Source organism: Penicillium argentinense (genome assembly GCF_028826775.1).
Source record: "Penicillium argentinense strain IBT 30761 chromosome Unknown utg000005l_segment0_segment0, whole genome shotgun sequence".
Taxonomy (NCBI): Eukaryota; Fungi; Ascomycota; class Eurotiomycetes; order Eurotiales; family Aspergillaceae; genus Penicillium; species Penicillium argentinense.
Window position 1 is genome coordinate 5496434 of NW_026622664.1, and position 11739 is coordinate 5508172.

Below are 11739 nucleotides of genomic sequence, written 5' to 3' on the forward strand. Positions count from 1 at the left end.
GCCCATAGTACATTCCCTCCAACTGGTAAGATTGCTATATTCAAGTTGCACCTTCCCCGGGCGTCGTTCTGCGGCATTTGCAACCTATTTCATTCACTTCCGTGGCCCATTTCCGCTCTTGCTAGAGGGTGATTTATTCCTAACTTCTTACCCTTCCTCAGTCTTCAGACAGCACTTTATCGGATCACTCATCCCGACTGTTTCCCGGCCGGCACCACCTTCGTGGTTCATCCTTACTTCGGCAGAAGGTAAACATTCTCTGAATACTCAGCTCGCGTCTTCGGCTCCTCGCCCATCCAAGTCCGTCCTTCACTCCTTTCACCACCATGGCGGCTAGTCACCGTGTTCGTCGTATTGGCAAGGAAATTGCCGACATTCGCGCGGACACTCACTCGCAAATTGGCATCGAACCCTTTGGTGACCAGGACGATGTCACTCATCTCCGCGGCTCATTCCCGGGCCCTCCTGGTACTCCCTATGAAGGTGGTACTTTCGCTGTCGATGTGAAGATCCCTACCGACTATCCGTTCACCCCTCCGGCCATGAGGTTCGAAACCAAAGTTTGGCATCCCAACATCAGCAGCCAGACCGTGAGTACATCCTTCCGTAACAAATTCATACCATATGCCAACGACTCTCTGTTTAGGGCGCTATTTGTCTCGATACGCTCTCGAGTGCTTGGTCCCCTGTCCTGACCGTGAAGTCGGCGCTTCTTTCCCTGCAGCAACTGCTGAGCACCCCTGAGCCAAAGGACCCCCAGGATGCCGAAGTCGCGAAGATGATGATGAACACGCCCGCAGAATTTGCGCGTGTTGCCCGGAAATGGACTGTTCTCTATGCGGGTGCTCCGCCGAAGCCCGACGAAGAAACTCAGGATGCTGTGGCCAGCACGCAGGTGGCAACCGAAGAAGATAATCTCGCTCGGTAAGCGACCTATTTCTGATTATCAGCCAACTTCGTTGAAGCAACCTAATCGCCCCTCTTCAGGTATCAAGGATACAACAAGGATCTGGTTGATCGGTTTGGTAATATGGGATTCGATGTCGCTCAAGTGGTTGATGCCTTTCAACAGGTCAAAGTTGACCGCAACGCAGGCGAGGACTATGAGCTGGATCCAGTTGTCATGGCGAATGTCACTGCCCGACTCGTCGGAGAATAGACTGCTCTCCCGAGGTAATACCTAAGGAGATTTCAAATGTTTGATGAATGGAATGAATCTACATACATGTATTAATACGATGGATTAGGAATCTGATCTACGTGCATCTCCAGATTTTGTAACTAGTAGTAGTTATGATCGATTGGTGGTTTTGATGTTGCACAAACTAAAGCTGAACAGCGCCTCTAGAGCCACTTACTATCACCTTTGTCATGGGGTTTCTAAGCTCATCCTGATCGAGAATCTATAATGTCGAATAATTTGGAATGGCCTTGCTTCCTGCTCAGTTGAATGCCTCAGGCTCGCAGCCATTTCCTCTTCGAGTTGTTATCGATAAAGCGGCTCCATTTCGAATTCGAATGACAATCAGACCTCGCCGACTGCCAACACTCCGTTCATTCGTGCTGCACAAGCAGTCTCGCTCAAAACACCGATCAAATCGCTAGTCCTCGCAAGTTCTTCCCTTCACCTGCAACTCGAATCGAAATCTCTCTCCGCTTTTCGTGCAAGATCAGCTCAGCTTCCCTGCGCCGGCGCCAGGCATTTGTTGCACCATGATTGAAGACGACATTTACCGCACCTCTTCTCAATTCCGGCTGTGGTCGTATACCAAACCCGCTCTACAGACGCTTCGAGCAACAACAAATGCGGTGGCTAGTGAGCGAGTCAGAGCCGCCTTGCGCCGAGCTCGCGAAGCTCGGCAGTCCGCCACGCCCTCCGCGGCGGGAACACCACAGACCGGCAGCGATGCGGAAAGCAAAGTAGGCGATGAAAAAGCGGTTGACTGCTTGACACCAGAAGAGGAGTTGGTTTTTGTCCGCTACTACTGTGAAACACTCCTGGAATTGGGCGACGAGTACAAGCCTCCACTGCCCACGGCCGTCCGGGTAAGTCCAAGAGGATCGCGACGATCCAGGAAATGTCCTAACCCATTCACTCTTGTGCTAGGCGACCGCAATTCAATACCTTCGTCGATTCTATCTGACCAACTCTCCAATGACATACCACCCGAAAACAATTATGGCGTGCGCGCTCTTCCTGGCAACCAAAACCGATAACTATTACATGTCGCTGCGGCATTTCACTGACGGGATACCCGGCAAGCCATCCCCAGACGAGGTGGTTGCTCCCGAGTTCTTGCTTATGCAGGGCCTTCGGTTCTCATTCGATGTCCGACATCCCCTGCGCGGACTTGAAGGCGGTGTCATGGAACTCTCAGCCATTGCGCAAGGACAGGGCCAGCCATCACCCCTCCAACCACACCAAACTCCAGAAAGCCTCAAGAATGGACTTCTTTCTATTGCACCACCACCTACTCCGTCCTCCTCTATCACCGATCGAATCGGGCGCGCACACACCGGCACACGCGAGCTGCTCAAGACTGCGGCGCAGATGACCGACGCATATTTCCTCTATACCCCCTCACAAATCTGGCTCTCAGCCTTCTTTCTTGCCGATCGACCATTGGCCGAATTCTACCTTGATACCAAACTCGGTGGACCCATCACACCCACCGCTGCCAGCACAAATCCATCCGGCCTTCAAAATCCGCTCTACGAAATGCGCACTAAGGTCTTCAAGGTCCTCTCCGACTGCTCCGCACTTCTACAAGCTTACACCCCCTTTCTTCCGACGAGGCCCAAATGAAAAACCTCAAGCGGATTGCGAAGAAACTCTATAAATGCCAAAACCCCGAGAAGGCTAATCTCTCACAAAAACGAGATTCTGCTCAGCCTCCAACTTCGGCTGCTATCACTGACTCGGGGCAGGTGACCTCAGAAAGCGAGACAGAACGGTTAGCCAAAAAACGAAAGCTCGATGAACAGAAACAGCGTGGCTCCCAGGATCTGTTTGGCCCCGAGCTTGTGCTTGATCGGACTAAGTGACCATTTGATTCCAAAATACCTTACGCGATAGCGCTTTGACTGGCCATAAATGCCAATTTGAAAATGAGCTTCACCATGTTCCTGTTGATTCAGGTACTTGTAAAACTGCTGACGGATTACGCAGGCAGGCGGCATTGGGTCATGCAGGTTCCTGGATAGACTTTTCAGTTTTCCAGTAGTGTAAGAGGACAAAGAAAGATGTAAACCAGACTTGGAAGTAGATATTACAAGCGCCGTCCGAGGAACAACTACGAAAGTACTACATTTGCAGTGAAGAGAAGAATTGAGAAAAAGAAAATCCAGCACAGGCGAAAATGACCATGCGCAGAGGGGGAATGATTTCATGACCAGCAACTAAAAACAAAAGATATCGCTCCCCCAGGCCCAGATCTTCCAAGAATCTAGTAAGGGGAGAAAAGAGAAAAGAGACAGGAAGACCACCGATCTAAGAACAAAAGAAAATGAATCAAAAAATCAAGCGCCGTGCCCATCATAAGAGAAAAACCCATGAGCAATGCTAATGCTCCATTTTTCCCGGTCACGAGGCTGAACTTTTCTGGCATTGCAATTCCTTTAATTCTCGTCTAACATTTCGTCGTCATCAGGGGGGTTTTGAAACAAGAAAATATGTATAAAACGTTTTGAGCATGCATAGTGAGTCAATTTTAGACAGCACCGGCATCCACCATCTTGTTGCGCAAGTAGTTCTTGTAGGCGCCAATGGTGCCGTCCCAGCGACGGACGGTCTTGTGCTCGCAAACCATGATGTCCTTGGCGATCTTGTCAAGCAGACGGAAATCGTGAGACACGACGACAACACCACCGTCGAAGGCGTTGATGGCATCAGCCAGGGAGTCAATGGTGGGGATATCAAGACCGTTGGTAGGCTCGTCCAGCAGGATCATGTTGGGGGACTCGATGGCCAGCAGAGCGAAGACGATACGGCTCTTCTGGCCCTCGGACAGGGTACCCATAATGGCGGTCTGGGACTCACCGCTGAGACCGTAGCGGCCCAGCTGCTGGCGCCAGTACTGGTAGTCCTGGGACTTCTCGGGGAACTTGTCACGGACGAACTCCAGAGCAGACTTGGTCAGGTCAAGCTGCTCGGCGGAGTGCTGGCTATACATGCCGAGCTTCAGGTGAGTGTGACGGGAGACACGGCCACCAATGGGGCTCAGCTTGCCGGTCATCAAACGCAGCAGAGTGGACTTGCCGACACCGTTAGGGCCGACCAGGGCGGTACGAGAGTCCATGTCGACACCGAAGTCGAGGTGCTCGTACAGGGTGTCCTCCCACTTGCCAGAGTAGGAGAAGCTAACATCGTCAAATGACAGGACGGGGGGGGGGCAGCTTCTCGACCTCAGCGAAACGGAAAGTGAAGACACGGTCGGGGATGACAGGCTGAATGAAACCATCGGCCTCCATCTTGTCGAGAATCTTTTGACGAGACTTGGCCTGACGCACCAAGTTGGCGTAGGTACCAGCGGAGGCAATGAACTTCTTGATGTGCTGGATTTCCTCCTGCTGCTTGTGGTAGGCCTTCATCTGGTTGGTCTCCTGTTCGCTACGGGTCTTGTGGTAAGAGTCGTAGTTACCACCGTAGTAGAGGAGCTCCTTGCCGCGCATGTCCAGCATGTTGGTGCAGACACCGTTCAGGAAATCCATGGAGTGGGACACCAGAACCAGGGTGCGCTCCCACTTCTTCAGGTACTCCTCCAGCCACACACAGGCCTCCAAATCCAAGTGAGCAGTGGGGTCGTCCAGCAGAAGCAGCGAAGGCTTGACAAACAGAGCCTTGGCCAGGGCGACACGCATACGCCAACCACCGGACATGTCCTTGGTCTTCTTGTGGATGGTGGTTTTGTTGAAACCCAGACCAGTCAAGATCAGGGAAGCACGGGTGTGGAAGGTAGAGGGATCCATTTTGTCCATACGCTGGAGGTGAAATGTCAGGATATGCTCGATCAGAAATATTTTCCAACAAAGGTGTTTTTGCAACTTACGTCGTACAGATCCTCAAGGATAGGGCTCTCAGGGCCTTCATGTTCCAGGATCTCCTCGGCCCGCTTTTCCATGTTGTCCAGTTGGTTCTGGGCCTCGCGGACAACCCACTCAAGGGCACCGAAATCGGTAGGGGGAGCACCCTCGTTCAGCAGGTAGATATCGATGTGCTCGGGAATGGGGAACTCTCGGGTAGCGATGGACTTGAGCAGTGTGGACTTTCCGCAGCCGTTCTCACCAAGCAGACCGTAACGGCGACCGAAGTTCAGCTCGAGGGTGGAGTCGGTAATGAGGACCTTGCCATGGAACACCAGGGAGGCGGAGGTGATCTTAGCATCGCGGGAGGAGGGAATCGAGGACAGGACACCGGTGGTGACACGATCGGACAGACCGTGCTTATCCATCTGGGCTGTGAGCTTCTCGACCTCCTTCATCTTCTCGTCGGTGGTGGCGGGCTGCTCGGCAGCATCGCCCTCGGGCTCATCGGCCTTGGAGCCTTTCTTGGTCTTCTTCTCGTCGGCACGCTTGGCCATACGGGCGGCCTTGGAGGCGGAAACCATGATGGCGGTTGTAGAGAGCGTGAAAAATAGGGGGAGAAAGAGGGGTTGGGTGGGTGGTTGAGGAGGGGAGAGGAGGGGGGAAGAGAACGACGAGGTATCTCAGGCAGGAACGAAGAGATTGAAGGCAAAAGAAATGCAAAAAGATTGAGTGGAGCGCCTGGCGGGGCGGAGAGTAGAGGGGCGAAAGTGGAAGTGGGGGGTTGGCAAGCCCTTATCGATAGAAAAGCCTAGGATCTCTAAGCCTCGACGTCAGCAGGACGATGAGAAAAAGGTGGAGGACGGGACGAGCGCTTCTCTTTTTTATGGCGGCCTCGGCCCTTCACAACAAAAATCCTTAATGCGAAGGCAAAGGGGAAAAAAAATTGAAGCGGTGGGCCTTCAAAGCCTGAGGCGCCGCTGATTGGGGCCGAGACGTCACCGCACAACTTGGAGGCCTGAGGCATCAAATGCATATTTGCCACTACGGGCTTTCGTCTGTTCAACAGCACCAGTCACCTCGAGAATGGGTATGCTTGGGCGAAAGATCATGATATTATTATATGCAAATGGGCTGCTACCTATATTACAGCCGCTCGCTAATCTTGTCCAGAATCTGCCTCTCTTCTGTCGACAAAAAGACCCCATCGGGCACCCAAACATCGCTGCGCTCCACCACCAGGCGTCGAGGAATGTCCGTCAGGCTGTCTTCATAATGGCTCCCGATTTGGGCTCGCTTCTCATGGTCCGACTCGACGTCTCCATCTCGGGAACGGGAGAGTGGCTGCGACGTCCACCAGTATAACGGGTATCGACGCTGGATGTTGTTGACCACAAGAGCAGCCGACTGCATCAGAGTGATTCCCAGAATCATCACCGGGAATAGGAACCATCCCAGGCCCACAGTTTGCGAATTCGTGACGGCCAGCAGGGCAGTTGCACCCGCCGGCGGGTGCACAGTACTTGTCAGGACCATCACGGCCGTGGTGACGCCGCAGGCCAATGCGCCTCCAAGTTCAGTATACATCTCGGCGTTCGGATTGAGGGCAAAGAGCTTGGAGATTCCCACGCCGACCAAGCAGGCAATCATCTGGCTGAAAAATGCATTTCGTGGCTGCGCAAAGGGCGAGTCGACGGCACAGAACTCGATCACGGCGGCAGCACCCTGATCCACGTCATTTCGTCAGCGATATGTCCTCCGGCGTTCATCATATATGTGCTCGGATGGAACCACTTTCACGTCCGTCTCTGACTTACAAAACTGCCAATGATTGCTGGTGCATTCCGGTCCTCGAATGAGGGCACCCGCTTGGAGACGCTGGCCACCAGGGCCACACCGCAAAAGGCACCGACCATAGACCAAAACGCAACCAAGACATTACCCAGCGGTTTCGGGGTTGTACTTCGATAGCCCAGGAAATGAGCGATGGGCTGTGGGACCAAATGCCATCTTGGCGCTGGAATAAGCGGGTTCAGGAAACGATCGATGTCAAAATGCCAGCTTGAGATGCTAGAAAGCGACTTGGAGCGCTCTTGGGACGACTCGGCCATGGCAGACGGGAGAGGCAGACTACGCCAAAGACCAGCTCGAACCGTTTGCGGGTGGCTGTGTTTGCCGGCGTTTTTTCAGGGACCAGAATTCCAGGAACCCCGGGGGATTTCCAGCCCTATGAGGGATCTATAAAGAAGCATTCTATGGCTCTTGTCTCTCGCGTGGATCCTGCGACCGCTGCGTGTGCCGTCCTCCGCGTCACCACCTTTCGAATATCTCCGCGGGCGCAAGTGCTGAAGCCAGCAGCCAGAGGCCTTTGGTGCGGCCTCTGGGCCTTGCAACTGGGGTCGCTCCAGCGCAAAGACGGCCGCTCTGCCACTAACGCCTTTTGCATTTGGTAACAGAAATTCCTCTTTGGGCCTTAGTGTCTTGGCGTGGATGATGTCATCTCCGGCTCGCGTGGTCTTTGATCTACACCCAGCTGTCTGCACCGTAGGCCGTAAAAACAGTAGAATATCAGACTGTTGAACTTCTATATGCAGTTGAGATTTTCTGAAGAATATCACATAATTTTTCGAAATCTGTGGCTGGTTCAACCGGTCGGTGATCATGGAACCATGGTGTTGCACAGGCCTACTTTGTCATCTATAAACTACCAGTCAGACTAGTGAGCGACGCATGTCTATCGCGAGGCCATGAATTTACACTCATTCGGACGGCTGCTCGAATACTCCGTAAATGCTGGACATTAAACCGCCTATACATGAGACACCAAGCCTAGAAGCAATGTTCAAGTGCTACATCAGGATACTTGATATCCGGCTAATTTTAAATATACTAGAATTTGCTTGCATGACTTCATGTTTATCAGATTGGAAAGTGTGGCAATCATGTATAAATAAAAATCATCTGGCTTAGCTGAAATCGCTAGATTGAACCCACATTTCCAAGATCTACCACGCACTATATTATATGTGATAAAACATACCCCAACAGACATCAGACCTCACCGACATTCCTCCAAAGCACCTCCTCAGCCATCTGAAAAGGTAACCCCACGCACCAAGCCCGTGGATACTCCATCCCCCACTTGGCCATCAAACACTTTAAATCGCCCTCGTCGCCCGGCACAACATTCACAAAGATGCGATCTCCATGAGACCGCGGTTCCGAATGCACGGCGCCTTTCTCCTCGCCGACACGGAAAAAGACACACTCGCCCGATTGCGCTTGTACGACGCCATGTGGCTCTAGCTCGGCTGCTAGCCGGGTCCTCACCGACTCTGCGGCTGATGCACAGCCGACACAGCGAACGGAGAGACAGATGTGATCTGGGTTTGCTTTTCGGACGGCGAGTCGGGTGCTCCGTTGGATGTCGCGGGCGGCGGGGCTAGTCTTTTGGGGTATGAAGAGGGTTCCTGGGCCCAGCAAGGTGGTGGTAAGTTTCCAGTTTGTTGGGGTTGGGTTGGGGGTGAGGATTTGGGCGGGAGAGGTTGGTGTTTGTGTTGGCGCGGTCGTATCGAATATTGAGGCAAGCTCTTTACTGGCTCGCTTTTGGTGGGTGGGATGGATTTGCCTGGAAATATTGATGCTTTTCCGGAATGGCGATCGTAGAGACCGACGACGGTGTGGTGGGATGGCTGCTGCGAGCGGCGAGAAGAATAGATCGTCAGTGTGCCATCGGGGAATGTCGTATTCATTTGACCCCTTGGTAGCTCGCACCGTCAGCCAGTAGTGAGCGAGGTTGTTGGTCTCGAGGAATTCGTGCACAAAGGTCAAAAACGAGAAGAGAGGGGTCAGCAAGGAACCACTGACGGTGGCTTCGGCCCAGGTGTGGAAGGAGGATGGGAGGTGGTCTTGGTCCAGGGTCAATAAGGGACCGCAGTACGTCCATGAGGAGGTGGCGTTGAGGGTGAGAGATTCGTCCAATGTCGACGAGAGTACATCCTTTTCGTAATTGGAAGGAAGAGGTTCTCTTGCTTTGAGGTATGGGAGGATGTGGAAATCGGGGAGTGTGCTAGCATCCATCCTGCTGGAACCGGGTCTTTACGTCGACCCTCTGACAGCTTCAAACTGGTCACAAAGCCAAAGCCAAAACCTCCGATCAGAATAAGGTTGCTCGATCCCACGTATAAATCCACGTTTCTGCGATGGTCGACAGGGTTGCGAGCGAACAAGGCGGCCAATGCTCGGGCCCCTCGTCTCCTGCATGGCCATGTGACGAGGGCGTTTAAGATGCAAGGGAATAACGTGGCCGGCCACGTTGTGTTTCATCGTGGAGCTCACAGGTGAGATGGCAGAGCATCCTGGTGGGACTAGACCCAAATCGGGCACCAAGTTGGGTTTGAGGATTAGCAGCTTGCCTGGACTGGCCTAGCGGGCGAGCAATCACAATGAATCACTGTACCTGGTCAAACGCCCCAAATGCCGACTTCGTATTTGACTTCTCGAAGGAATCATAAGTCGGTGGATCAGTTACGCCTTTGCCCCCCTCCCCCCCAACATCAGACTGGGGGCTGCAGGTGTTCGTTCCAGGGTGTCCATAAGCAATTATGCCTCTGTTCCCTGACGGCCTGTAAGCTTCCATCGTACGATACTGAAGCATTGGGCGCTAGTACGAGTATCGATACCGCTATTCCTTCACAAAAGGTTGCATTCTGATCTATTTCCCCTGTTTTGATTAAAATGATACGCTTGGTGACAGTGTTTTATCTGGAAAATCCGGTCAGGAGTAATTAAACGCAGAATGCCAGCACGAACTATCCAGCAGAAGATGCTAAAATGTGAGGTCCCAAGATCCATGTTCCTTTGACTTCCCTCCGTGAAATCCATATAAGCTGCGGATATAATCTGCAAATTGCGCTTATTTAGGCCACAGATGGTCGTACTTCCAGCTGAATTGGGAATCTGACCGGCATGGGCATACAGCTGTTCTACCTTGGCATGCTCGTACATACAGTTGTAGTGACCAATGCTGAAGCAATATGTTGAATAAAAAATACATCAGCGGTCTTCACTGATACCACACCGGAGGGGTATGAGACGCTCGTAACACCAGTCCACAATGTTATTAAGCTCATTCAAGCATTTTTGTGCCACCAAATCAAATATTAGCGCAAGAAACGTTTTCTTTCCATTCTCTATCGCTCGTCGTAATCGTCATTGCTTTTCATATACATTAAGCCACCGCTATATTGCGATATTTAAACATCCAGGGTGCGACCGGTAGCAGAGCTCTCACGGGCCAGCTCAATCAGGCGGATAACCTGGCTAGCTTCAGCACCGCTGGCCGGCAGATCACCCTCGCCTCCAAGGGCACGGACGAGCTTGCGGTAGTACTCGGTGTAAGTGGGGGGCTCGACAGTGGGGACAATCTCTTTGACGGGCTTGCCGTCCTGGATGGTGGTCAGAGTACCATAGCGCTCGCTGGGCTCCCGGCCATAGCCGTTGTCCTCGGGCTTGATGCCGGCCTTGAGCTGGTCCTCTTGGATATCCAGGTGGAACTTCTTGAAGCTTCCCTTCTCACCACGCACCCAGAAGCGCAGCTGCTCCTCCTCGGGGCTGACAACGGTGGCCTTGGCGGTGACCAAGGTGCCATTGGCGTAGTGCAGCAGAACAGTGAAGGAGTCCTCGAAGCCAGAGCTGTTGACGGCGCGGGCAGTACCAATGAAACCGGTCACACGCTTGGGCAAGCCCAGGAGGTGAACGGCCTGGTCGAGCAGGTGGGTGCCCAGGTCATAGACAGCCGATCCACCGGGCATGACCTTGTTCTTCCACTTGGAGGCATCGGGGGCGGGCTCCTCGGGACGGTGGCGGTCGAAGTGGGTTTCGAACTCGGAGATGCGGCCGAGCGAGCCGTTCTTGACGAGCTTGGAAAGGGTAACGAAGTCGGCGTCCCAGCGACGGTCTAAGAATTATCCAGTTAGATTGACTGACTTTGGAAACAAGCTGCCCGAGAGCATATAGGTCGCGACGGCGATTGAGGGGGTATAACGTACTCTGGTACACTGCAAGCTGCTTCTTCTGCTTATCGGCAATCTGGACGAGCTCGGCGGCCTCCTTGTAAGTGGGAGTGAAGGGCTTCTCGCAAACAACTGCAAATGATTCATCAGCGGGAGTTCAACGCGTTTGTGGGCAGCTTGCGTCACTCACCGTGCTTGCCAGCTTCGAGGGACAGCTTGGCCAGATCGAAGTGGGAGTCCGGCGCGGTGGTGATGATCACGATATCCAGCGCGGGGTCCTTGACCATCTCCTCGGTGGTACGGTAGGACTTGACACCGGGGTGGTCCTTCTCGGCGTCATCATCGGCCTTGGGAGTGCGCTGCACGATGGAGTGCAGCTTCAGCTCTGGAATCTGCGCGACGAAGGGAATATGGAAGATCTTGGCGCTAAAGCCGTAGCCGACGACACCGACGTTATAGGTCTTGGAAGCCATGATTGCGATGTGAGCAATTGAGATGGTGGTCAGAACAACGGACGGTGAGGTGCTTATAAACCCCCACGGAATTTGCAGGCCGAACGCGGGGGAAGGTCCTGGCGACGGCAACCTTTGGGTCTGGCGGGGCATTTGCCGTCGCCGACGAGTCGGCCTGCCGTGGCAAAACTCGGGCTTCGACCGTTCTTACTCTATCACTCTACTCCCGGAGCATTGTCGCCCCAGTCTAC

At 53.3% G+C, this 11739-nt stretch overlaps 5 protein-coding genes across 5 annotated transcripts; 1 reads left to right on the forward strand and 4 right to left on the reverse strand.

The window, feature by feature from the left end:
* Positions 1–326: 326 nt before the first annotated feature.
* N7532_006859 (TFIIH complex kinase subunit CCL1) lies at positions 327–3045 on the forward strand (the record flags this gene model as incomplete). The annotated part of the gene is made up of 6 exons (XM_056619353.1): positions 327–590; positions 647–924; positions 988–1147; positions 1786–2046; positions 2108–2740; positions 2797–3045. 6 exons carry the CDS (start codon positions 327–329, stop codon positions 3043–3045), a joined length of 1845 nt encoding a protein of 614 aa, XP_056475512.1.
* A 665-nt stretch (positions 3046–3710) lies between these two features.
* N7532_006860 (ATP-binding cassette family ATPase ARB1) lies at positions 3711–5606 on the reverse strand (the record flags this gene model as incomplete). The annotated part of the gene is made up of 3 exons (XM_056619354.1): positions 3711–4340; positions 4378–4980; positions 5049–5606. 3 exons carry the CDS (start codon positions 5604–5606, stop codon positions 3711–3713), a joined length of 1791 nt encoding a protein of 596 aa, XP_056475513.1.
* A 562-nt stretch (positions 5607–6168) lies between these two features.
* N7532_006861 (HPP family protein) lies at positions 6169–7133 on the reverse strand (the record flags this gene model as incomplete). The annotated part of the gene is made up of 2 exons (XM_056619355.1): positions 6169–6747; positions 6840–7133. The coding sequence occupies 2 exons, from the start codon at positions 7131–7133 to the stop codon at positions 6169–6171; spliced, it is 873 nt and encodes a 290-aa protein (XP_056475514.1).
* A 940-nt stretch (positions 7134–8073) lies between these two features.
* Positions 8074–9102, reverse strand: N7532_006862 (uncharacterized protein; the record flags this gene model as incomplete). The annotated part of the gene is made up of 1 exon (XM_056619356.1): positions 8074–9102. The coding sequence occupies one exon, from the start codon at positions 9100–9102 to the stop codon at positions 8074–8076; it is 1029 nt and encodes a 342-aa protein (XP_056475515.1).
* A 1175-nt stretch (positions 9103–10277) lies between these two features.
* Positions 10278–11509, reverse strand: N7532_006863 (putative NAD binding Rossmann fold oxidoreductase; the record flags this gene model as incomplete). The annotated part of the gene is made up of 3 exons (XM_056619357.1): positions 10278–10981; positions 11073–11168; positions 11227–11509. The coding sequence occupies 3 exons, from the start codon at positions 11507–11509 to the stop codon at positions 10278–10280; spliced, it is 1083 nt and encodes a 360-aa protein (XP_056475516.1).
* Positions 11510–11739: the final 230 nt, after the last annotated feature.